Source organism: Malus domestica, chromosome 16, assembly GCF_042453785.1.
Source record: "Malus domestica chromosome 16, GDT2T_hap1".
Taxonomy (NCBI): Eukaryota; Viridiplantae; Streptophyta; class Magnoliopsida; order Rosales; family Rosaceae; genus Malus; species Malus domestica.
Genome location: NC_091676.1, coordinates 19,136,212 through 19,161,718, shown reverse-complemented (window position 1 = coordinate 19,161,718; position 25,507 = coordinate 19,136,212). Strand labels below are relative to the sequence as shown.

General features: G+C 37.3%; 3 protein-coding genes across 6 annotated transcripts; 2 read left to right on the top strand and 1 right to left on the bottom strand.

Annotated features, from left to right (window-relative positions):
* The first annotated feature begins 1,238 nt into the window (after nt 1-1,238).
* On the top strand, nt 1,239-11,147 carry LOC103420010 (uncharacterized). 2 transcript variants are annotated; one of them, XM_008358086.4, is made up of 7 exons: nt 1,239-1,454; nt 1,736-1,852; nt 4,100-4,169; nt 5,384-5,640; nt 6,047-6,163; nt 6,820-6,862; nt 10,436-11,147. In XM_008358086.4, the coding sequence occupies exons 2-7, from the start codon at nt 1,760-1,762 to the stop codon at nt 10,942-10,944; spliced, it is 1,089 nt and encodes a 362-aa protein (XP_008356308.3). In that variant the 5' UTR covers nt 1,239-1,454; nt 1,736-1,759; the 3' UTR covers nt 10,945-11,147. The 2 variants fall into 2 exon arrangements, with proteins under 2 accessions (XP_008356308.3, XP_070671377.1); XM_070815276.1 differs by lacking the exon at nt 1,239-1,454 and having other exon boundaries at nt 1,622-1,852.
* Nucleotides 11,148-13,070: 1,923 nt separating this feature from the next.
* On the top strand, nt 13,071-17,026 carry LOC103420009 (FHA domain-containing protein At4g14490-like). Of its 3 annotated transcripts, XR_011577037.1 has the most exons (3): nt 13,072-14,316; nt 16,117-16,373; nt 16,536-17,026. XR_011577037.1 is itself a non-coding variant. In XM_008358085.4 (2 exons), the coding sequence occupies exons 1-2, from the start codon at nt 13,166-13,168 to the stop codon at nt 16,651-16,653; spliced, it is 1,269 nt and encodes a 422-aa protein (XP_008356307.3). In that variant the 5' UTR covers nt 13,071-13,165; the 3' UTR covers nt 16,654-16,834. The 3 variants fall into 3 exon arrangements, 2 of the variants coding, with proteins under 2 accessions (XP_008356307.3, XP_028952213.2); XM_008358085.4 differs by lacking the exon at nt 16,117-16,373 and having other exon boundaries at nt 13,071-14,316; nt 16,536-16,834; XM_029096380.2 differs by lacking the exons at nt 16,117-16,373; nt 16,536-17,026 and adding an exon at nt 15,376-15,866.
* Nucleotides 17,027-17,319: 293 nt separating this feature from the next.
* On the bottom strand, nt 17,320-18,482 carry LOC139193036 (uncharacterized). The gene is made up of 2 exons (XM_070815994.1): nt 18,333-18,482; nt 17,320-18,189 (listed from the first exon to the last, which is right to left on the bottom strand). Exons 1-2 carry the CDS (start codon nt 18,480-18,482, stop codon nt 17,320-17,322), a joined length of 1,020 nt encoding a protein of 339 aa, XP_070672095.1.
* Between the last annotated feature and the right edge of the window lie 7,025 nt (nt 18,483-25,507).

The following is a 25,507-nucleotide window of genomic DNA, read 5'->3' as shown; positions in this document are numbered from 1 at the left end:
TTCGAAAAATATAAATTATATAATAATATTATTTATATATAGATCTATATAATATTTTAGTAATATTAAATGGTATTTAACTTTAATTCTTGTACTAAATGCTACTAATATGTTTTCTTTGTTTGTAATGTAGGTTTGACACAAACTCAACCTCTATCTTCTATAAGTTCAATGCCTACTCCAAATGCTTCTACATCTAAAACTTGAAAATTTGATTAATTAATATTTATTTTTTGAAGTTTAGATCCACTTCCAATTTTTATTTGGTTTGAATTTTTAACTTCTATTTGGATTATAAACCTAACTTCTATTTGATTTAGTTTGTAACTTCTATTTGGATTGTAACCTTAATTTTCATCATGAATCTTGATGCATCATTTGATTTATTATATATATGTGAATTGTGAATGATTGATGAAGTTAGACTACAGTATATGTGATAAAGGTACAAAAAATGTCTTGCCCTTGAATTGGGTTAAAAAAAAAAGAAAAAGGTTTTGACCCAAAAAAGTGGTCCATGTAGGCAATTAGTATTACTAGACCATGCCAACCGCACTATTTGACATATTGAAATTTATTACATCTAAAGTTTGATGTGGTAATGGTAATAAATTTTACCAAATAAAAAATTTGGTATGATAATTGGTATGGGAGGTTTGGTAACCATACTAAAACCCAGCCCTAAGTAAAATGTGCCTAGAAGGATAAATAATGTTATTTTTAAAAAATTAATGAGTTAAAGATATTTATTTAAAGCTCAGCCTCGTTTTTAAAGTATCTTTTAAGAACAATCATATGCTACTTTAAAAACTGTTATCTGGAGATCATTACTTTTATTTTTATAAACATTTTTTTGTTGTTTAACTTGAAAGTGGAACTTTTGATAAAAAAAGAAGTACCAAAGTGGGCCTACAAGTATTAAATTAAACTTTTTTATATTATGTGGTGTGGTTCGGTTCCAGAGATAAAACATTGAAACCAAATCCTTTTTTTTGAACTTGCAGTTTGGTTCAAATCGAAACCTTTCCAGAATTGCATAAATTAAAAGAAAAACTAATAAAAAAGACTTGAAAACTTTAAGTTTTAATGATAAAGACAAAATAAAGGGTAAAGTGAATAGTACTAGGATTGATTTTTTAGTGTAAAAATGTGGTTTTTCGTTAAAGTAAACGGTACCGGAAACTTTTTGTTAAAGTTCCAAAAAATCAAACTGTTTAGTGCGGTCCAATTTAGTCCGTATTTCGATTTCGGTTTTCAGTTCCAACTTCCAAATGTCCACCCTTTCTCCAAAGTATAGATACGAAAATAATCGGTTTTGTATATGGTAGTACCCCAAAACGAAGAGACGACGCCGTATAGACTGAATAGAAAAATAGGGTTGCAGGCGGCTGGTCTTCTCCCTCGGCGAGGCACGCGCCTCTGCAACTCCTTGCGCAGAGCTCAGTGAAATACAGGTCAGATTTTTCCAGAAATTCAGGCCTTTTCACAACGATTTTCCCGATACTTCAGGTTATTGGCGATATTAGGTTTGATATTTCAGACTATGGGCGATGGAGGGTGAAGAAATAGGCTTCACCCCCTCTCCATGTCGTTCCCTCAGATTCTCGATATATCGCCGAAATTGCCCATTTTTTAGTACTACCGTAGTGAATCGTTCACTATTATGTTCGAATCATTGTGCATTTTCTTTTTCGCCAAAAAATTTGCATGCAAGTCAGAAATGTTCATGTCACAGGTATATTGTTGTTGACGGATCATCATGGGCATGAATGGCCTACCTTTTGAAGCTGGCCAAGAGGTTGAATGCAGGTCGTTTATCCCGGGTTATCGCGGTGCGTGGTTCCGATGTAAGGTAACGATCACAGTTAATAGTACTGGCAAATATCCATTGGTGATCAATTTTGTTTTGCTCCAAGCGTGTTTTGAACTCGAAGATTTTACTTCTTACAATTATGATTACTAGTTTTCGGTTTCTAGTATTCGTCTCTTCATTTTCAGTGTTGATAGTTGTAAAATGAATGCTAAGCAGTTAATTAGGAGTATGGAAAGAGTCATCCATGTTTTTTCGGAAACATTAAAGTCTGTTTATGGAAGAGAATAAAATAGATTGTAAAGGGACAAAACTGCAGTTTTGAAGATTGAATTTTGACAAGTTATGGCCTTTTACCAAGGTATTGGTTGTTGTATTAGTATATCACGCCTTTTCAGATTCAGAGTAAAAAAATCTTGGTACTATTTGTCAACTAGATAAGATCGTTGGGAGGCAAAGAAACCAACACAAACATATGACCAACCTGTTCTAGATAGATTCCTGCGACAACAACTATCGGCAGAGATTTCAAGAACCGCAATTTAAGGTGGAGATACCAGAATTTAGTAGAGAATAACTAGGGGAAGTTGGTTGGTTAAATAAACATGAAATAAATTTTAAATTCATTGTTCTTCCATGTCATGCGAATGAGAAGTTGGTAGCATTTTAGTTGAAAGGGTATGCTTCTCGTTGGTGGCAGCAAGTCCAAATGACTAAGACCCAAGTAGGAAACTAGCAAATATATACATGGTCTAAGATGTATAGGGTTCCATAAGAATTATTGTTTTTTTGGGTTAAGTATATCGAATCTTTTCCAGATTTATCCTTAAGATCAAAGCTCGAACAACATCGGAAGTCTGATTAGTTCTCAACTATATATGAGAGGGGCTCGTTTATTTTCTGTTTAACATCATACACGGAGAAGTTGCTGACCATTTAGGTAATTAAAGGCCTTGTTCTTTGCTTAGGCATTTGCTTTCTCATTAGAAAAGATTCTGATGTTGGAAAGTTTTATTAAACAAGGATTATTCCTTATGAATGAGTGCTGAATGTGTGACTAGTCGTTTTCTACACTATACATTTTCATATGCTTGTTGGCCCTTCGCTTTCTTTCTCCGTGAACACTTGAGTGTTGCATGCTCTATGGCCTAGATTCTGGTGGGATGGCATGGTATTTTTTTCAAGAAGGCTAGCAGAGCAGCTGGAGGAAACCACTCGTATTTTATGGTCTATATTTTGGATGAATCCAGGGTATCCCCCGCACGTAGGCGAGGACTATTCCCTCAAGCCGGGTCGGACCCCATTCGGGGGGCAAGCTTTCCCAATGATGGCTTCTCCATTCACATGGCTCGAACTCGAGACCTTGCTTAAGGGGAACAAGCTCCTTACCACTTGAACCACCCAGCATTGGTATTTTATGGTCTATATTCATTATCAGAGAGAAATGGTAGTTTATTTGAGGGGCGGGTACAAATTGGGATAATAGGGAGGAGGGTTAGTTGAGTTCACTGCAGTATAGATTTGTATTCTTTGCTCACTTTGGGCTTTACTCTATAAAGATTTTAATGTTGTACCTTAGTCAGATCTATCTGGATTGATTTGCTACTTGCTAAGTGTTGTCAAGGATTGTTAAGATTTGGGTGTGTGTTTGTTTTTTAGCTGTAATACTGTTGATGGAAGTTGAATCCATCTTGTTATGTATTTCTTTCTTCTTCAATAAAAGTGGTGTTTATTATAACTTTGTAAGTTGAAGAGAATTATTGTGGTTGGTATTTTTTCCCCGTTTCTTTAAGATTTTTTTTTTCTTTGTATGTAGATTTTGTGTTGTTTTTACTTAAGCCTTCTGTGCTTCCTTGCATATTTTTATTTTCATGAAATCTGTACGTCTTCCAGTAATGAAGAACAGATTACTTTGCAATGTTAGGTAGCATTTTTGCAATTACAACTAAGCCTTTAGATATATGTGTTGCATGATTTACTTTTCTCAACCTTGAATTATTCTACATATACATAGTTAGGTTTTACCAATACTACCATCAATCTCCTCTTACTTCTCTTACCATTAGATGCTTTGCTGAAACAATTGGGTGTATGATGTAACTTCCAATGACTTATGGTTTAAGGTGTCCATCTGCTTTTATAAAGCCCATATTTGCATTTATATGATGTTTTCAGCTTGAGATTGTTTCCATGCATTTGGTTGAGGTTGGTTCCATTGTTTATGCTTGGTATAAAAATCTTTGAGAAAATGATACCATGCTCTCTGATAATATTTTTATTATCATCCAGATAAAGGAATACGGCTTGAGACAAGCTCGATTGTCGTCTAGCATGGAGTATATTGACTTTCCTGATGAGAGTAAGTGATATCTGTGGTTATATTTCCTTTATGAGCATTTTTTTGTGGCTTAAGTTTGAAGGAACCGTAAAACCAATTGGCAACAGGGGGAGTGACCCTACTCCTTATAAACACATGCAAGGTCCGTTAACTTTCTGATGTGGGACAACTTCACATACTTACACACGCCTTCACATGTGTCAACACTCAAGCCAAACACATGTATGAGGGGCTTAAGTTTGAAGGAACCCTAAAACCAATTGGCAACAGGGGGAGTGACCCAACTCCTTGTAAACACATGCAAGGTCCGTTAACTTTCTGATGTGGGACAACACTTCACACTCACACGCGCCTTCATGTGTGGCAACACTCAAGCCAAACACATGGATAACACATATTGGGTGACGTGGAGCATGTGCGGCCTTTGAGCTTCATACGGATATGTGGACCTACCTGCTTCAATACCATGGATGAGAAATCAGAAAAACCTTCATTGTAGAAAGCACGAGCAAGCAACAACAAGAATCAGAATTTCATTACTAGTAAAATGATTACATAAAGCATCTCCGTACTGTAGTGAGTATGTTTATACTCAATGATTAATACAGCTGACTTAATCTTCAACTAAGTGGACTATTTAATCATTAGCTTAATTACAATGTAGTAATTAATCCTGGACAGCTCAAATACAGCCCTCAATCACATCAAAGACCATGGACCACATCAACATATTAATGCTAAATGTGGCAATATCATCAGCTAGCTCCGGTATTAAAGTTCACTATGTTTTGGGTCGTGGTGTCTCAAAACAGTTTGGGCTGGCAATATAAACAACAGACTCTTATTCTCTTATGTTCTATGTTTGTTGTGTTTATTAATCGACCTGTTCTTTTATAAAGAAAAAAGTATTAATAGACCTGTACATTATCAAGTGCACATTGACCAATTCTTTTAAAAAAAGTATTTTAAAGTAATTACAATGTAAGAATTCACATACCAAAACAATATGGTATGTGAAATGCATGTATGATTCCTCGTTACGAGAGTGTGCTACTTTTATTGTTACTTGTTTTGAATGGAAAACAAAGAGAGAATATTACGATGAGCACTGGTAGTCATTGCCTAGTTTCTATATATATCTCTGAAGAATTATTTTCCTCTTAGTTATCAAGTTAATAAATATTTTAGTGAGGCTGATGTTTTTTATTTCTGCATATTGTTGCTCTTATCTGCAGAAGTGAAGTGGACAAGAGTATATCAAAAAATCCCTGGTGTTAGTAAGAAGTCAAAGTCATTAAAACTGCAATTGATGTTGCGTCCTCGGTTTCCTCCCATCTATAATAGAAGTACAATACCTGATGCCAATACCAGAGCAGAAGTGGTGGTTATTGTCAACGATGATTGGAAAGTGGGAGATTTAGTTGATTGGTGGAAGGATGGTTGTTATTGGTCCGGAAGAATAACAGAAATATTGGGGAATGAGAGCCTTAAGGTGGGTTTTGTATCTCTCAACATATTAATGCTAACTCTAGTATGCTTGTTCTCAATGTGTTCATTGTATGAGGCGTTAAGCATTTTCCCCCCTTCAAATTGCACACTGTTAATAAATGTTATAACTCCAATAATCACATACCCTATTTTATGACCTCTCATTCGCTTAATTGCTCTACATTGTTTAAACTCAACCGAGTCATTTAATTCATTACAAATCTATGCCATACACGATGTTACCTGAGCTCCTGAGTTAACTTACATAAAAAACTCTTGCATCGGGAGTAGGCAATATGTTTGTTTAGTGCAACTGAGATGTAGCTGCATTTTCTTGGTTCAATTATAGTTACTTTGATGTGAAAGAGAGAGCTTCTATTTACTAATTGGTATTCTCCATGTTTTTCCAGTTTGATTTGCCACCTCCTCCAGATGGTGAAGGATATTCCTATGAAGTTTCTTCCAAGGAATTGCGCCCATCCTTGGATTGGTCTCCAGAGAATGGTTGGACAGTACCCACACCCATGGTACCTGCAGCCCATTCATATTTCTGTATCTTTTTTTTTTCCGTTTAAGAGGAATTATCAGATATTACTGCCAAACTTTAAATTGATTAATAACTGAGTTGTTTCAAATACTACCTTCAATCAGCTTGAACTGTCAGAAACTGACAAGGAGCCTCCACATTCCCATCACCTGATGATGATGACGTGTCACTTCAGGAATTGGCATTTAAAAATGAATGCCATGCATGAAATCAATTGTGAAGTTACAAAACTCTTTTCTTTTTGCTGACAACTCTCTCATTGTTAATTTGGTGTTGCACTTTGGGTATTAACCCTCTAGCATTCCTTTATTGAAAAAAATACGTCAAATTTTTGTTATATTTCTTCTTCATTGGGGTTGAAACAATACCTCATGTCTTTCTAAAAATGAATGCCAGGCCATCATCCTGATTCATGATAAATGCTGCAATCCTTTGGCTAAACAAGATTCCATTTTGTCACCGATGTTAGTAGTGTTAGGTCAATTTTGTATTGATATTTTAAAGCTACTTCTACCTTGTGTTTAGGTGGTTCTTCTACCATGCAGGTTTTGATGCTTTCTGTCCTAATAAGTAATGAAAAACAATTCTTTTATCCTTCAATTTCTGAATTATTTTGAAATGCCTTTTTGGTTGCAGGAGAGTGAATGTGTGCATCCTTGTGCTCGAGTAATGAAGCCTGGTAATCAATTACGAATACATATTTTCTCAACAACGTATATACATGCATGCATATTATTATTTTCTATTAGCCTTCTGACCTCAACATCTAGGGCTTGTGACAATTGACTGAGATAAAATAAAATTGGAGCCATTGGAGATGCATACTTGTACATCATGTTATTGAACTTTTTTTTCTTTGGTAGGACTGTTGGGGCAATGGTCTATTTCTTTTGCTCCTAATAGATGGATCCTAAGGGAAATGATATTTTCCATACGACTATGAGGTGGTGATTTGATCTTATTAGTTATAAACTTATAGCTGGCCAGTTTATAACCTGGTAAATAATTTTTTTGAGAAGAAACAATTTTATTAAAGAATAGAGAACAGCACAGAAGTGGGTAAGAAGTCCACTAACTGTATAACAAAGAAAAAACCATTAGGATTTGGCTGCAGCAGCCATTTCTAGACCTAGTTCACTTAACTACTGCTAACAAATCCCATAGTATTTGAGATAGAGAAATATTATTAAACTCTTTAGTGACCGAGGCCCAAAGAGCTGCCCAATATTTTACTCTCCCCCAAAGTTCTTCTGCCCCCACTCCAGTATAATCTTCAAAGATCCTCTTGTTGCGTTCCAGCCATATATTCCAGAAAATTGCCGATACCAGACAACCCCACAAAACTTTGGATTTTTTCCTTTTTCCAAGTGCCTTAAAGTTTGTGCTTAGTAGCTCGAAACACCCTTTAGGAATGACCCAACTTGCTTTAACCTCCTGTAACAATTTCCACCATAGTTGGATCGAGTAGGAGCAATGAAGAAAGATGTGATTTACACTCTCCTCCTTGTCTTTGCACAAGCTACACCAATGTGGTGATAAGCACATAAGAGGGTTTCTCCTTTGAATTCTGTCGCATGTGTTTAGATTCCCGTTGGCCACAAGCCATACAAGTATTTTAACCTTCGGAGGAACTTTTGATTTCCAAATCTGAGGGTAGGGTGGAAAATAGTGCACACTCCCATTGTTGCTCAGCAATGAACGATAAGATTTGCATGAAAACAAACCTGAAGCCTCCAGATTCCACCTTCTGATATCCATCTTTAATGGAGACAATCGAACCTCTTCCAGTTTCTGTAATAATGTGGCCACCTCTGCTATCTCCATCTCATTCAAGTTTCTCCTAAAATCAAAGTTCCAACTCAAAGGATTTGATGACGCTTCCACGAAGCTCGAGATGTTTTGATTATGCTTCCTCGATAGTAGGAATAGTCTGGGGAATTGCTCCTTCAGCGGTCCCCCTGTTAACCACCCATCCTCCCAAAACCTCACCCTCTCTCCGTTGCCCACCTCAAACGTGCAACAACTGAGAAACTGATGAGAACCACTCGAAATGTCTTTCCATGGGCTTCGACTTGAAACCCTCCTTTGAGGAAGTGCATCCCATCCATTAGCTTGTAGCCCATACTTACTTCTTATCACCTTGTGCCACAGAGACTGTGACTCCCTTGGGAGTCTCCACAACCACTTAGCCAATAATGCTTCATTCTGATTCCTCAAGTTCCCCACCCCTAGACCTCCTTCCTCCTTGTTTTTAGTAACTAATTCCCACTTGGCCAAATGTGTTTTCTTGCCCTCCTCCATGCCTTCCCATAGAAACCCCTTCATTAATTTTTCTAGACGTCCTCTTACCCCGCATGGAATTTTGAACAAGGACATATAGTAAATCGGCATGCTTCCCAGGACTGATTGAATTAGAGTTAATTTACCCCCTCTGGATAGGAAAGCCTTCTTCCAACTTTGAAGTCTTCTTTCCATTGTTTCGACCACCGGATCCCAAAACTTTATTGCTCTTGGCCTTCCTCCAAGGGGAAGCCCCAAATACTTTATCGGCCAGCATCCTACCTCGCACCCCCAAGAAACTGCCAACCTGTTTAGTTTCTCACTCTCTGAATTTATCCCAGCCAAAAAGCACTTAGCTTTGTTGATTTTCAATCCTGAGACCGAACAGAATAAATTAAGCACTTGGATTAGGTTGTTCCAGACTTCCTCGTCTTCCGTCAAGAAGAAAATGGTGTCATCGGCAAATTGAAGATGAGATATCTCCACCTTTTCTTGGCCGATACACAAGCCTTTGATGAGATCAGTTTCTTGTGCCTTCTCCATTAACCTGCTCAATACATCGACTACTAAGGTGAAAAGAAATGGTGACAGTGGATCGCCTTGTCTCAAACCTCTTGAAGCTTGAAATTTTCCCCTTGGCCTTCCATTGATCAAAACGGAGAAATTTGCAGAGCTTAAACATCCTTGCATCCATTTCCTCCATCTATTGCCAAAACCTTTTCTTTGAAGTACTTCTTCCAGAAATCTCCATTCAACATGATCATACGCTTTTTCAAAGTCGATCTTAAGCACCAATCCCTTCTCTTTTTTCTGCCTCACCTCTTCTACCACTTCATTTGCAATGAGGACAGCATCCAAAATTTGTCTATCCTTAACAAACGCCCCTTGATTCGGAGAGACAGTGGTATCCAAAGCCTCCTTCAATCTTGAAGCCAGTGTTTTTGCTATAATTTTGTACAATCCAGTTACTAAGCTTATTGGCCTATAGTCCGTCACTTTCAAAGAATCTGATTTCTTCGGGATCAGGCAAATAAAAGTCTCGTTCGTCACTGCATTTGACGAAGAAAGATTCAAATCAGATAATTAAACTCCAATTGACGAAGAAAGATTCAAATCAGATAGTACGGCTGGAAACAATTTTGTAATTCGATGGAATATGGTTGCTTCTGGAAACTTCAGAGTTTGCGACAGTCATACATCTTCTCAAGCCTTGTTGGTTTTGGGGATTGTCAATCCTGCTTGAAGGGTTTCAGATGCAACTCAATACGCCTCAAATTGGCGAAAACAGAGCTCCTTTTTGGATTAGCAATAAGAAGTTGATTAGTAAAATAGTAAAGACTGCTTTGAGAGTTATGAATGTGAAATATATATCCTCAGTATCAGGAAAATGAAGTTGAAAGAATGAGTTGGTAAGGGACTTCATATGCATTAAGATTTTGACCTTTTAGTGATCCAAGAGGTAGAACCCATACATAAATTGTAGTGAAAGCTGTAAGCTATACCAGTCTACCCACAATTGTGGTGTTGTCTTTTTAAGTTACTTGGCCAGCCGTAATTGACCACTGGATTTGTGCTGTATTAATGTTGTTGTAGGTTTATGTAATGTTTTTTCTTTTGACGGTATAGGCCATGTTGAACGCAAATTATGGGTTCTAAGTATCCAAGGAACAAACATTATATGTTTCTCGGTTCAATTCCCCCACAGTTAAGGCTGATGTGGAGAGGTGAAGTCAGATCTAAGTATGAAGCGTTTGAATAACCAATAAAATGGTGCCACATTAAGTAGTTGTAGAAGAAAAGCAGATCAAGGGCTATAAGAATGTTCTAGTGAAATTTTGGTTAGTTATCCATGATTTTGAAGAAGATGGAAGGGTACATATAATGTTACCCTAACTTCCTCTCTTGAATCTTGTCTTTCATTTTTCTTTCCAGCAGGATGGATCTGATTGAGAGGGGATTATTGTTGTTGCAGGGGAAGTTCCAAGCTCATTCCATGCTGTGGGTGATGAAAATAGGTGTCTCCAAGCTTTTGCTACAGCATCACATCGTTCACCTTCTTCTCACGTGTCTGCTAGCTCATTACAACCTCCCAAAGGATTAGAGGAAATGGCAAAGCAACCTCTAGGCACTATAAAAACTATGGAGAAACCACCACCAGATGTAAATGTTGGATCCGATATGGCAGATAGTGGGATTGCGAAGGCAAGTTGCTCAGATAGTGTTTCAAGTTCGCATGTTAAAAGTGAGCCAAAGGGGATGCGAAGAACTGCAGCCGGAGAAGATAGAGTTGACAACAATGGGTCGTTGAAGAAAATGAAAACGGATAGGAACATAGTTTTAAATTCGACGAAGTCTGATACATTAGAAGCTGCGATTCTAGACTTGGAGGAACTTGTAAGCCGGGTTAAATGGATGAAGGGCGTCTTAGAGATTGGAATGCCTTGGACAAGTGCCACGCGCCCCACTTGGAAGTTTCTGTGACATCATCCTTGTCCTCACCAAAACGAGAGGTTTCACTCCCAGTAAGTGTACGTATCATGAAATTTTTTTAGCGGCGTTTAGATTGTTACCAACTCATGCTCATCTGTTTTGACTGTTTTCTTTTTACAAACTTCTTTTGGGGTGAATGTGAAGCACATATTGAAAGGAATGAACTTTATGCATAACTTTCCGCACAAAACAAACACTTCTTGTAGTGACCATATAATCTTCTTACAAGAATGGCTTTGTGAGTTTCCGATTTTGAATTGGGAGCGGCAGAAGCAGATTGAGATGGGTGGAGGTTTTTTTGGGCCTAAAAGCGGGATTCCGGCTCAATGGTTTGGCCTAACTAGCTTGTTGTCATGATTAGGGATGGGCAAAATACCCATGGGTTTGGATAACTGTAGTTACCCATCTATTTAAAGTTCACGGTTACGATTATGGGTAACTGTTTTGACGAACAAACGGTTATGGGTATAACCGTTTATCCGTGAAATTTAAATGGGCGGTTATGGGTATTATCCGCGGTTATAATGGGTATTCATTTACCTATTTAATTTAATATATATAAAATTAAAAAAAAAAAAATTAAAAACCCTAAATTTTCAATCTCTCTGCCAGACCTGAGTCCCCGATATTTATATGAATAATGATACCTCATTGCATATGGCTAAGCTGTGCTTTCTCTCACTTCTCTCTCTCTCTCTCTGGCCTTTTTTGTAACGACTGAACGGTGGCCGTGCCTTATGGTGGTGCTCTAGCTAATCACCGAAAGTCTTTTCTTATCTTGGAGTTCCTGGGAAATTATTTGATCTGCAACCTGATTTGCAACCTGATTTGCAACTCGAGATTTTTGTTGAATTTTTCTGCTATCAAGTATATGTTTTGTCATTTATCTTACTGTGTGACTTGTTATCCTTATGTTTTTAATTTATTATCTTGTCAGTTTCTTCTTTTCCTAAGAATTTTTTACCTCTACAGATTAATGCCTGCAATGGCTTCTACTCTAGCAGAAAAATATCGGTCGTAAATTATTATTTCAATTATTGAAATTGTATGAGAACTTAAATGATTAAAATAGAGAATTGCATGTTAAAATGTATCTATAACAGTGTTTAATTGTCAGAAAACGAAAATTATGATTTCTTTTGTAATTTTCAAGTTGTTAAAAAAAAACATGTAGACTGGTGAAAAAAGGGTAAATGGGTAAAAAAAAGGATAAACGGGTTAAAAAACGGTTAAACGGCTAAATGGGTACACGGTTATGGGTATGGTTAACCGTTTATAAACGATTATGGGTATGAGTATAACCATTTATGCAATTTCCTAACGGGTAAATGGTTATGCAAGTATAAATATAAATGGTTATGGGTAAATAACCACGATTACCCGTATATCCGTTGCCCATCCCTAGTCATGACCGTAGCAAATTTTTACACATCCAGCGTCTGCTAGACCTCTAATTTAACTTCCAACTGCCGATATCCGGTGGTGACCACAAATGTTTTTTTTTAGCTTATTTTTAGCCACACCCATAGATTTTGATTTTGATCTTACTTACAATTGAAAAGACCCGTCACTTTACTTCATGAAATCTAAAATTCGTTTACTTTGACTTGTGGACTTTATTATTCTTGAAATTGAAAAATCGCCAAACATATGTTTGACCCACCACCTAATAAAACTATGCCACATGTGCTAATGAATTTGATTATAAATCTCTACTATGCGTTAATATTTAACAATAAAAAAAATATTAAGTTTAAAATAATAAATTAAGAATGTGGAATTTTTTTTTGTTGCTGTGCTTGAGTCGCAAAGATGGAAAAAAATAGAAAAAAAATTGATTAGTCTATTGCTTTCAAATCAAACTCACAAAATAGAATTAAAGCAATGTAGGGCAAATTTTGAGTTTTATAGAGTAAATTACGATTTTTGAATTTCAGGAGCAAAATGAGATTAAAATTGAGTTTCAAGAGACAAATTGAAACGAATTTTGAGTTTCAAAGAGTAAAGTTTTGACTTTTGAATTTGGCAAAGTAAGATTCAAATCGAATTCTAGAAGTGAGGACAAAAATGGAATTTAGCTTTGGATTATAAATTTAAGGAAGAGAGAAAGAAAAACCTCAAAATATTTGAAAGCATTTCTGCGTGCCTGTATTTCACTCTAAAAAGCATTTCAAAACTCAAAATTTTTTCCCTCCTTTCTTCCCTGCCAAATATGGAGCCTTCAGCTCTCAAACTGGTAATGGTTCAAGGTCCGCGGAAGGGCGAAACCCTAGAATTCGTACCCGGATCCAAGATCCGAATCGGCCGCGTTGTTCGGGGCAACAACCTCCCGATCAAAGAGTCCGGCATTTCCTCCAAGCACCTCTCCATCGAATCTGAATCGGGCAAATGGGTTCTCCGAGACCTCGACTCCTCAAATGGCACGGTTTTGAATGGGTTGGATATCCCCCCAAATACGCCCGTGGATCTCACCGACGGCGACGAAATCAAAATCGGTGAGTACACTTCCGTCGAGGTGAAGATCGCCGGCTACGAAGAGAGCCGGCTGAGACGGAACCCTAGGCGTGCGGCGGCCGCAGCGGAAGCTACTGCGGTGCCGGTTTTGGAAAGTCGGGGACGGAGAGGTAGGGTTGCGAAGGAGGGCGAGGAGAAAGCGGAGGTGGAAAGAGCGAACGTTGAGGAAATTGAGGTCGCAGGGAAACGAGGGAGGGGCCGACCGCCCAGAGCTAGGGTTTTGAAGAGTGAAGCTGCAGAGGAAGACTTGGCACGGCAGGTGAGTACGAGGCAAACTCGGAGCTCCAGGATTGAGGAATTGGGGAAGATTCCAGAGAACTCTGGTGTAGATAGTGAAGGAGTGAACGTTGAGCCGAAAAGGACCCATGTTGGTGCAAGGAGGAGGAAAAATGTACCGGAGGAGGTACCGGTGTGTGATAAGCTTGATGTTAAGGAGGAAGAGGCTTCGAAAGGGCTGAATTTGGAGGAAGAGAGACATGAAGAGTTAAATGTTAGAGGAGAGAGTGGCGAAAAGGGTAAATATGGAAGTGGGAGTGGTGAAAAGGGTGAGAAAGGAAGTGGAAGTGGTGAAATCGGTGTCAATGGAAGTGGGAGTGGCGTTAAGGGTGACAACGGTAGTGGGAGTGGTTCAGGTGTAAATGAGAGCTGTGACTTGGAGAAGATGACGCTTGGGGAGTGGTTTGATTTTTTGGAGAGGAATTTTCCACAACAGATCATTGATGAGACGGAGGAGGCAATTGCCGAAATGACAGAGAAAGCTAAGCGAATTGAGGAGTACATTGTGCAGGAGAAGGAGAAGGCGAAAGTGCTTGTGGGCTACACGGGGGGAGCTGGGACTTGTGTTTTCTGGTAATTTGCAGCTCAATTCTTCTTATTTTTTTGTAAATTACGTGGCGTATCAAATTTGTGTTGTTTTGTTTTGTTTTGTTTTATCGTGTTTACGTGATCTCTTACTTTGATAAAGTTACCCGGTCTTCAATTTAAAGTGTTGGATGTGAAATCGAAGTTGAATCCATTGAATCTTTAATATGGGACGAGATGAAACTATGTTTATTTATGTTGTGAGCATCGTTCATATTGAGGGGGCTGGAATAGCATTAGCATTTTCATTGAGTGTTCTGCATACCACATTATATATTGATAGCAAAATCAAGAATTTTCATGTTTTGGGTACGTTGGTTGTGTGTTGAACTCGCCTGCTTGATGTCAGCTTTTGCAAATCGTGTGTTACTGACAAGGAGTTCATAGATGTTACTATATCAAAGCAGTTGCTTCTGTTAACTTATCCGAAGAAAAAGGCGAGACTGTATATGATACGCTTCATTCTCTGTCAATTGCTTGTGTCTATGTTCATCGTGTTGGGAAAGAAATAACTGGGTTCTTTATCCCCAGAGAACTCTCTCTAAGTAAGGGAGGTGATGAGGTCTCATACATCTCTCCCCGGTTCCTCCCAATGAATTTAGCTGTTTAGCTTGGCAAGGCAACCAATTTATGCACTTCTCCTTTAGCGGCCTGCTTCTACATGTTTTGTTATAAATTCGTAGCTTTCAAAACAATGAGTCTTGGCTGACTGGTAGCTATGGAGAAATACGTACAAGAGGATGTAGATACACTTCTTGATAATGGAATCTGTGGACAACTAATGAGGGACGGTTATAAATCATAATAAGGTTTTGTGAGACTCTGCTTGATAATGGGATCCACGAACAAGTTGTTTTCAGATGTAATTGAAGGACAAGAGGGAATATTTCTTGAGGCTCTTTTTGGCAAACGGGGTGATTATACTGGGCGTACTGTCATTGGCGTAGGTCCCTCATTGTTGTATATATCTATTGTGCTGTGAATTTGTTAACTGTTGCATCTGGTTCAGTGTCAAATCTAGATTGCTGACATAATTTTGTCGGATAGGTCAATTGGGTTAGAGCACTTCCAACGTGTGCTCCAGCCCGAGGGACAGGCGCAGGAATAGGGCCAAAGAGCCCGAGTGATGAAGCCCAGCGCGTGTTGGCGAGCGAGCCTGAGCAGGCTCGAGGGTGAGGCACGACACGAGTCGTCGGCTCGAGCGCTCGAAGGGAATGTGACTTGGGCGGACGTTAGGACGATGGCAGCCATGTTTTTTATATTGTTTGCGCCAGGCACGTGGGCTTTAAGTGCACGTGGGCGCGTGTCATCCAACAGAATTTCAGGCCTGGGCTCGCAGCGCACTCGGAAATGTTACCGTTGGGGAGGCCATGTGGCTTCCCCATGTCTATTGGATTTCAACGACTATAATTTTTGGATCGTTGGATTTCTAACGGTAAAAAAATAAAAAAGCTTATTTAATATAAGCCATTGGATCTGAGATCAATGGTCCATGTTATTCGTCTTTATAAATAAAAAAAAAGTTAAAAAATAAAAAATCTTACTGTTGTGCCATGTGGCACAATTTGGAGTGTTGGAATTCAATTTTTTTTTTAAATCCAACGATAGAGATTAATTAGGTGAATAATTTTTTTTTAAAAATGTAAAAATTTAAATAAAATCCGAAAAAAAATTTGAAAATTTTTTAAAAAAGTGATTTTACTTTTCTATAAATACTTTTTCATTATCTTCTACCTTACACCATAATTTCATATTTTCTCAACTACTTGCAACCACATAACTATGCAGGTACGAATTGGACGCTTATTGAAAATGTTGCGTTGTGTACTAGCTGGGTTGAAGTTACTCATGATCCGATTACAGGTAATGAGATGCAGTTGCGAGAAATGTGGAGTCTTATTCATACCAATTAATTGGTGGGAAAATAACCAAGGAATCGATGTCTAGTCGTTGGAAATTACTTAAGCCAATCGTTTAGTACGTGGAAAGACGTCTTGGCACAAGCTAGTAGTAATCTTCGAAGTAGGGAAAATTTAGCAGATCAGGTAATAATATATTATTTATTTGTTTGTACTATACCCAAATTTACATTATAATTATTTGTTTGTATTATTTATTTGTTAGCTACTTTGATTATAATTATTTGTTTGTATTATTTATTTGTTACCTACTTTCATTATAATTATTTCTTCTCCCGCATTGTGTAGGAATTTCAAGCACAAGATTGGTATAATGCCAACACCAAAAGCAAAAACAAATCATTCAACCGGTGGGAATGTTGGAATATTGTCAAAGATTGTCCTAAATTCAGAGTTGTGCCCGTAAGTCTAGAAGTTTTCATGAACAGTTGCAGTTGTTGAGAGAAAATTTCAAGCTAATGAGAGAGAAAAAGAGCTACTTAGGCAAGAAAGGGAACATGTTAGAGAAGAAAGAATGGCTCAACGAGATCGTGACATTATGAACACACCTTTAGAAGGGAAGTCTCCAAATTCTAAATATTTTTGGAAGTCGAAGAAAGCGGAAGTGGTGCAAAGGAGGCGTGCAAGAGAAGCGTGAGCAAGAGGAGATGGTCCTAGCATGACAAGAAGATCATCCTATCACCACAAATTGGTTAAGTGATGATGAATAGAGTACTTTTTGTACTCGGAGCTCATAATTTTCCAATAACTTTGGGTTGTAATTTATTATTTATTGAATAGAGTATTTTATATTGTTTACAATTTATTCAATTTAGTACTTTATTTATACTAAGAGAATCTTTATTCAAATGACATAAACACACCAAATAAAATTACATAAACATACCAAATAATAAAAAACTCACTAAATGAACTAAAAGAAACACACCAAATAAAATTAAATAAACACACCAAATAAAAACAAACACACTAAATGAACTTAAGTATCTTGAGCTTGTTTCAATTTCCACTGGTGCTCTATCAAGTCAATTTGCCAGGCATTGTGCGTATATGGCCTTTGAAGTGCAGTATATCATTGAATGAGCCTTTCATTGTAACGTCCATCCATTTCTAATGGCTTGTGTTGCACGAGTTCTTCGGTGGCATCATGAGTACAATATATTTGTGTTATGGAATTGTTCATCGTGTCTGGCTCATATTCATCAATGACATCGTAATTGTACTCATCTTCTACATCAAACATTTTGGCAGCACCCCTAACAATCGTCCATCTAGCTTGGAGGATACCAAAACAACGCTCCAAATCCTTCCTGCACCCTTCTTGACAGCTTGCAAAGTGTTTTTCCTTTGCACTTCGCGGACGTGGCACTGTTTTGACAAACGATAACCACATTGGGTAAATGCTGTTTGCTAGGTAGTATGGCCTATCGTACTTATGTCCGTTGACCCAGTACGTGACTTTTGGTGCCTTTCCTTGCAGAACATCGTTGAACACTGGGGATTGGGTAAGGATATTGAGGTCATTTTGAGCTCCCGGAACCCTGAAAAATGCGTGCCAAATCCATGTATCAAAAGATGTCACCACCTCCAAAATGATACTTTTTGCTCTTTTTCTGTCCCCATAAGCGCCTTGCCATGCACTTGGACAGTTTTTCCAGGTCCAGTGCATACAGTCGATGCTTCTAATCATCCTAGGAAAACCTTTCATCTCGCCCTTCTTCAGAAGCCTTTGCAAGTCCATGTCAGTAGGTCTCCAGAGGAACTCTGCGGTGTAGATAGATTTGATTGCTCCACAAAACCTCATCAGGGACTCAAGAATGGTTGATTTCCCCATCCTCGTTATCTCATCTACTTGGTCTGTAGATACTCCATATGCAAGCATCCGCAAGGCAGCAGTATTTTTTTGCTCAGAAAGGAGATCCATAACACCAAAAGCATCATTCTTTTGCACAAAGTAAGAATCATGGTTGCAAACAGCAATCATGATTTTGTTGAACAAATGTCGTTCCATTCTAAAATGATGTCTAAAGTGCGTATCAGGGAATGAACTATTATGGACAAAATAATTGTCCAAGAGTTCCATACCTCGTTGTTGCTTGCTTCTATCAAGGTTTCCGGAACGGTTAGGCTTGCAAATCTGACCCACAACTTGGATGACTCGATGGGAATGTGAGGCTCTGCCCATTCTTGCTTCGTCATCTCTTCTTCTACGCTCCTCATCCTCTTCCCTCTCATTTTGGGCCACCTAGAGATTGAACATTCCTTCTGATTGGTTAAACAATTCTTCCTCTTGCTGATTGATTTCCCACATCATCCTTGAAGAAGAAGACATTGAAGGAAGCAAAAACTATGAATAATGATACAGATTTTGATTTTGGTGAAGAAGGAAGCAGAAACTATAAATAATGATAGAGATCTTCAAAAAATTGGTGTGATATGTATGAGGATGGATGGTGGATTATATGGAGGATTCATAAAAGATTAGATTGTAGATAATGCCACGTGGCATGCTGTCATTCGTTAAAAATTTGATTGAAATATATCCTTAAAGATTGTAAACAGATTGTGACACGTGGCGTGACGTGATTGGTTAAAAATCTTATCGGAAATCTATCCTCAACGATTCTGAAAAGGTAATGACACGTGGCATGACGGCATTGGATAAAAATCTTATCGAAATCCATCACCAATAATTGTCTTTTCGAATAATGACACTTGGTATAATGAGAACGATTAAAAATATTATCCGAAATTACAAATTAAATTATTTTGTATTATTTTATAAATAAAAAAAATACTAATATTTTATTGCCTATTAATAGGGCTATTTAGTGTAAGGGTGGAGATGCAAAAGACAGTTACTGTTCATTAAGGACAGTTAATGTTCATTGGGTAGATTAAATAGTGAATAGCCTGGAGGGGCCTTTCCCACCGAAGAACTGCTCTTACGTTGCTTGAATGACATTGTTTCTGATACATCTACAAATAAGTTCATTGGATTAAACCATTTATCCAAACATACATGTGCTTGGATTACCCATGTTTGTATAAAAGTTTGATGGTGCAAAGATCATTTAGGCACGAAAGAAATTATTTGAAATTTGATAATAGGGGTACATTTGCTATGCATTGAGCTTATAGCTCAAGTGATTAGATTTATTCAAACTCTTGGAATAAAACTCTTTAAAGTTCTAAACCTATTCCAACTTACTCCAACCTTTGGGCCAAATATGAGTTTTAACTAAAAATTCATTTTTGTTGGAGAGGCCAGAATTTTCCTATGGATTAGTGGGCTAACTTAACATATATACGTATTTTTTTTAGTTTTATATTTATAAATTCATTGAATTCAATGACTAATATTTAATATGATTAAATCCAATGGTAAAAAAAGAAGAGAAGATCTAATTGTCCAAATTTAAATCTGACGACTAAAATAATTAAAAAAAAATCTTTTAGGTGTTTCATATTTTTTTTGTAGTGTTTCATGAATTTCATGATGTCAGTTTAGTGATTTTTCAATATTTATTAGAATCTAAATATTTTTAGGTTAAAATGTTCATAAAATTAAATTGGGATAGTCTACATATTTTTTTTTTAAATTATCCTAAATTCATTGTTTAAGAATCTCAGACTAAAATTTTAACCTAGAAAGGTTGGAGTAGAAAAATTGTTTTTGGGTTAAAATCTAAACTATCTGGGTTAACAAATTTAGGTTTTAACCCAAGAGTTGGAGATGATCTTATAACAGTAACAAGTTGGAACATTAATTTTGGAGATCCAATTAGTGATATTTACTGATAAAAAATAAGAAAAACTAATGAAAAAGGTTTGAAAACTTTGAATGTTAACAAAAAACCATGTACTAACTTTATTTAATGATTAGGACAAAGACCAACATTAAATTAGTCCAATTAATATGGCCCAAACAATGAGTTTCCGATTTTGCCCCTAAAGGCATTCGTCCAATCTTATAGATCTCTCTGCTATGCTCTGTCTCCCTTTCTCTCCATGATTCTCTCCCTTCATATTCTCATCCCCTCCCCTCCCCCCTCTCAAGCATTGCTTTTTGTCTTACTATCTCTATAAAAAAATCAATATAAGATGTTGACATGGCTTAACTGTGACCGTTCAAATAGGAGGGGAGGAAAGGGGAGAGAGATTAGGAGGGGAGAAAATCCTCCTCCATGCATAGGCATGCATGTGATGGACACCTGATCTCTAACATTAAAAATGAAAATATTTTTAATCTACCAATGCTTTAGCTCATAAATTTAATAAACTAAATTTATTGGTTTAGTTTCATAAATCATATCTACTTACTAGTCCAGTTTCATAAATAGTGTATAGGAATTGATACAATTTCATAAATAGTGCCTAATTTTTTTGTCCAATTTCATAAATAGTATACAGTAATTGGTAAAGTTTCATAAATAATCTTTTTCTTGGTCCAGTTTCATACATAATGTTCACCTATTGGTTAAGTTTTCAATATAATGCCTAATGTTTTGTTTAGTTTCATAAATAATGTCTACCTACTGGTCCGATTTCATAAATAGTGTTTACTTATTGGTCTAGTTTCATAAACAATGCCTAGTTCTTGGTCCGCTTTCATAAATAATGGCCTAGTTCTTGGTCTAGTTTCATAAATAGTGGCATAGCTCTTGATCCAGTTTCATAAACAGTGCCTAGTTCTTGGTCAACTTTCATAAATAGTGACCTAGTTCTTGGTCAAGGTTCATAAATAGTGTTTAGTTCTTGGTCAAATTTCATAAATTATGTATAGTAATTGGTACAGTTTTATAAATAGTGTTTATTGCTTGGTTTAGTTTCATAAATAGTGTTTCTTTCTTGATCTAGTTTCAATATGTTCCTCCAGAATACATATTATTGCAAGTTCTTACACACCTCATTTTTCTTTCAGAAAAGAAAATGGCAAACTTGGCTGATTTTGTTGACTTGGATATTACTAGGAGAATTACCTTACCTGGGTAATGGATGCCAAGATTCATCTAGACGCAGCGAATCTTGGAGAAACTATTAAGGAGGATAACAGTGCATCCTCTCAAAATTGAGCGAATGCCATGATCTTTATCTGTTGCCACCTTGATGAGGGATTGAAGAGCTAGTACCTCAAGGTTGAAGATCCACTAACCCTCTGGAAAGCGCTGAAAAATAGATACAATCACCAGAAAACGGTGATTCTTCCGAGGGCTCGTTATGAGTGGGCTTACCTAAGGATCTAGGATTTTAAGACGGTGGCTGAGTACAATTCTTCTATGTTCAGAATTACCTCCCAGTTGAAGCTCTATGGAGAAACCATTACTGCGAAAGACATGCTGGAAAAGACTTTCAGCACTTTCCATACCTCCAATGTACTTCTGCAGTAGCAGTATAGAGAGTGATGCTTTACTCAGTACAACCAGTTGACATTTGTGCTCCTTGTAGCTGAGCAAAACAATGAGCTTCTGATGAAGAATCATCAGTCTCGGCCTACTGGATCAGCACCATTCCCAGAAGTGAATGCTGCTTCCCTTGAAAGGAATACCACATCCTCTCATGGCAATAATTATAAACGAGGATGTGGCCATAAGCGAGGCCGAAAGGGCAAGAACCATGGTGTCTAGTTTCACAACCAGATTCCAAGGCATAATACAAGCCCGAGCTTTAAAAATGCAAATTGCTAGAAAGGCAAAGCTCATATGAACACTTTTAGAAATCCTGAAGGAGTTTGCCATAGGTGTGGTGGCAATGGGCATTGGGCACGTACCTGTCGTACCCCAAAAACATCTGGTGGATCTGTATCAAGCCTTCCTCAAGGAGAAGGGTGTCGAGACCAATTTTCTCGACCAGGCTAAACAGATGGATATACCTGATCCAGTGTTCGATTTATCAGGACAATTGAACACAACCCACCTAGATGTTTCAGACTTCATTATTGAAAGAGGGAATGAAGTGTTTGGGTCTGATTAAATCATTTATATTTGATGTACTCTTGTTATTTGTACTTGTGATTTAATGCTTGCATTTTCAATTCAATAAAAGTAATATTCCAATATGAATAAACTGCTTTTAACTGTAATTTCCATTACTCAGAGAGCATGGATAAAAATTATGGTTGTTCTCAAAACAAGAGCAATGGTGGAGATTTTTGTCTTGCAGACAGCGCAACTACGCATACAATACTTCAAGATCGAAAATGTTTCTCGAACTTGATACTTGCAAAAGTAAAGGATTCCAATATGAATAAACTGCTTTTAACTGTAATTTCCATTACTCAGAGAGCATGGATAAAAATTATGGTTGTTATCAAAACAAGAGCAATGGTGGAGATTTTTGTCTTGCAGACAGTGCAATTATGCATACAATACTTCGAGATCGAAAGTATTTCTCGAACTTGATACTTGCAAAAGTAAAGGTAACAACAATATCAGGGCAATCAGATGTAATTGAAGGCTTAGGAAAAGCCCAGATCATGTTGCCAAATGGAACAATATTGTTCATACAAAATGTGTTGTACGCTACTCGATCCATTTGAAATTTGTTGAGTTTTAAAGATATACGTCTAAATGGATACCACATTGAAATGAAAAGTGCAGAAAATGTGGAATATCTATGCATTACCTCCAATGATACCTAGAAGCGTATATTGGAGAAGTTGCATGGTTTATCGAGTGGATGATATTATACATACATAAAGACAATTGAGGCACATACTGTCATAAACTAGAAGTTCATTGATTCAAAAGTTTATATGCTTTGGCATGATCGTCTGGGTCATCCAGGATCCACCATGATGCGTAGGATCATTACCAACTCTAATGGACATCCATTATTGAGCAGACACATTGATGTCTCAAATTATAACCCTTGCAAGGCTTGTTCCCAAGGGAAGTTGGTAATTAAACCATCACAACTAAAGGTTGATGCTGAATCCCCATCATTTTTGCAAAGAATTCAAGGTGATATCTGTGGGCCTATTCAACCACCTTGTGGACCATTTTGATATTTTATGGTTTTAGTTGATGCATCTACCCGATGGTCACATGGTTGCCTGTTGTCTACTTGAAATGTAGTGTTTGCAAGACTTCTCGTTCAGATAATTAAGTTGTGAGCATAATTCCCAGATCATCCCATTAAGTCAATCTGACTTGATAACGCTGGTGAATTTACATCTCAAACCTTTGATGATTATTGCATGACACTGGGCATTGAAGTTGAAAACTCTATTCCTCATGTCCATACTCAAAATGGCTTAGCAGAGGCATTTATCAAGCAGCTTCAATTAATAGCTCGCACTTTACTCATGAAAACAAAATTGCCAGTCTCTTCATGGGGACATGCCATCTTACATGCTGCATCATTGGTTCGGTTGAGACCCATAGCCAACCACCAATACTCATCAATACAACTCGTGTGTGGGCATCAACCAAACATTTCACATTTACGAGTTTTTGGTTGTGCTGTTTATGTGCTTATTGCACCACCACAACGCACTAAAATAGGACCTCAGCGCAGACTGGGAATTTATATGGGTTTTGATTCACCATCTATCATTAGATATTTAGAACCCTTAACATGTGATATGTTTACAACTCGTTTTGCTGATTGTCACTTTGATGAGATAGTTTTCCTGTCGTTAGGGGGAGAAAAAACCGTTACAGAAGAACAGCAAGAGCTGACATGGGTTATTCCCACCCTATCTCATTTTTATCCACGAAGTACTCAATGTGAAGATGAAGGGAAAATGATCGTTCATCTTCAAAGTATTGCTAATCAAACGCCAGATACATTTAATGATGCTTCGAAAGTGACAAAGTCACATATACTAGCTGCAAATGCACCTGTAAAAATTGATGTCCTTATTGGACAAAATAAAGTGGTAGCAAATGATTCATTTGGTGCACGCCTGAAGCGTGGTAGACCACCACGTTCAAAAGATTCAGCCCCTTGAAAGAGAAAGATGAGGGCACAGCTGAATCCAAATGAAATTATTTAGGAAAGCGAATGATACATCCACAATTCATGATTCTAAATTTTCTGAAAAAGATTCTAAATTTTCTGAAAAAGAAAATGTCCTTGATGAGACACATGTCGCTGAAGAGACAGAAGTACATGAAAGCAAAGAAATCTCCATAAATTATGCATGTACTAATGAATTGTAGGATCAAAATGAAATAATCATCGACGATATGTTCGCTTTCACAGTAGCCACTGAAATCATATTAAGCAATGACATTGAGCCCCGCTCTGTTGATGAATGCAAACAAAGACATGATTGGCCTAAGTGGAAAGATGCAATTCAGGCAGAATTAAATTCCTTGGAAAGGCAAAGTGTTTTTGGACCAATAGTCCAAACCTTACCTGGTGTGAACCTCGTAGGTTACAAATGGGTATTCACAAGGAAATACAACGAGAAAAACGAGATTGCAAGATACAAAGCAAGGCTCGTTGCACAAGGTTTTTCACAAAGACCTGGAATTGATTATGAAGAGACGTACTCTCCTGTAATGGATGCAATTACGTTCCGTTACTTAATAAGTTTAGTGGTTTCAGGGAAACTTGATATGCGACTTATGGATGCCATCATTGCGTATATATATGGAGAATTAGATACTGATATATATATGAAAGTTCCAGAAGGACTTAAGTTGCATGAAACGACTAACAAACCACGAGGTATGTTCTCAATCAAATTAAGGTGATCATTATATGGGCTGAAACAATCTGGGCGAATGAGGTATAATCGTCTCAATGAGTATTTGATCAAAGAAGGATATGCCAACAATGTCATCTGCCCTTGTATGTTCATTAAGAAATCATATATTGGTTTCATTATAGTGGCAGTGTATCTTGATGATATGAACCTAATTGGAACCCCTGAAGAGCTAAATAAAACTGCTGATTATTTGAAAAGCGAATTTGAAATGAAAGACCTTGGGAAGACAAAATATTGTCTTGGCCTGCAGATCGAGCATTGTGCTAATGGAATTTTGGTCCATCTATCAGCTTACATTGAAAAAAATACTGAAGTGATTTGGCATAGACAAGGCTTATCCACTTAGCACCCCAATGGTCGTTCGTTATTTGGACATTAAGAAAGATCCATTCCGTCAAAAGAAGATGATAAATTGGTTCTTGGTCCAGAAGTACCATATTTGAGTACAATAGGTGCTTTATTGTATTTAGCACAATGTACTAGACCAGATATAGCTTTTTCAGTAAACTTGTTAGTCAGGTATAGCTCTGTTCCAACAATT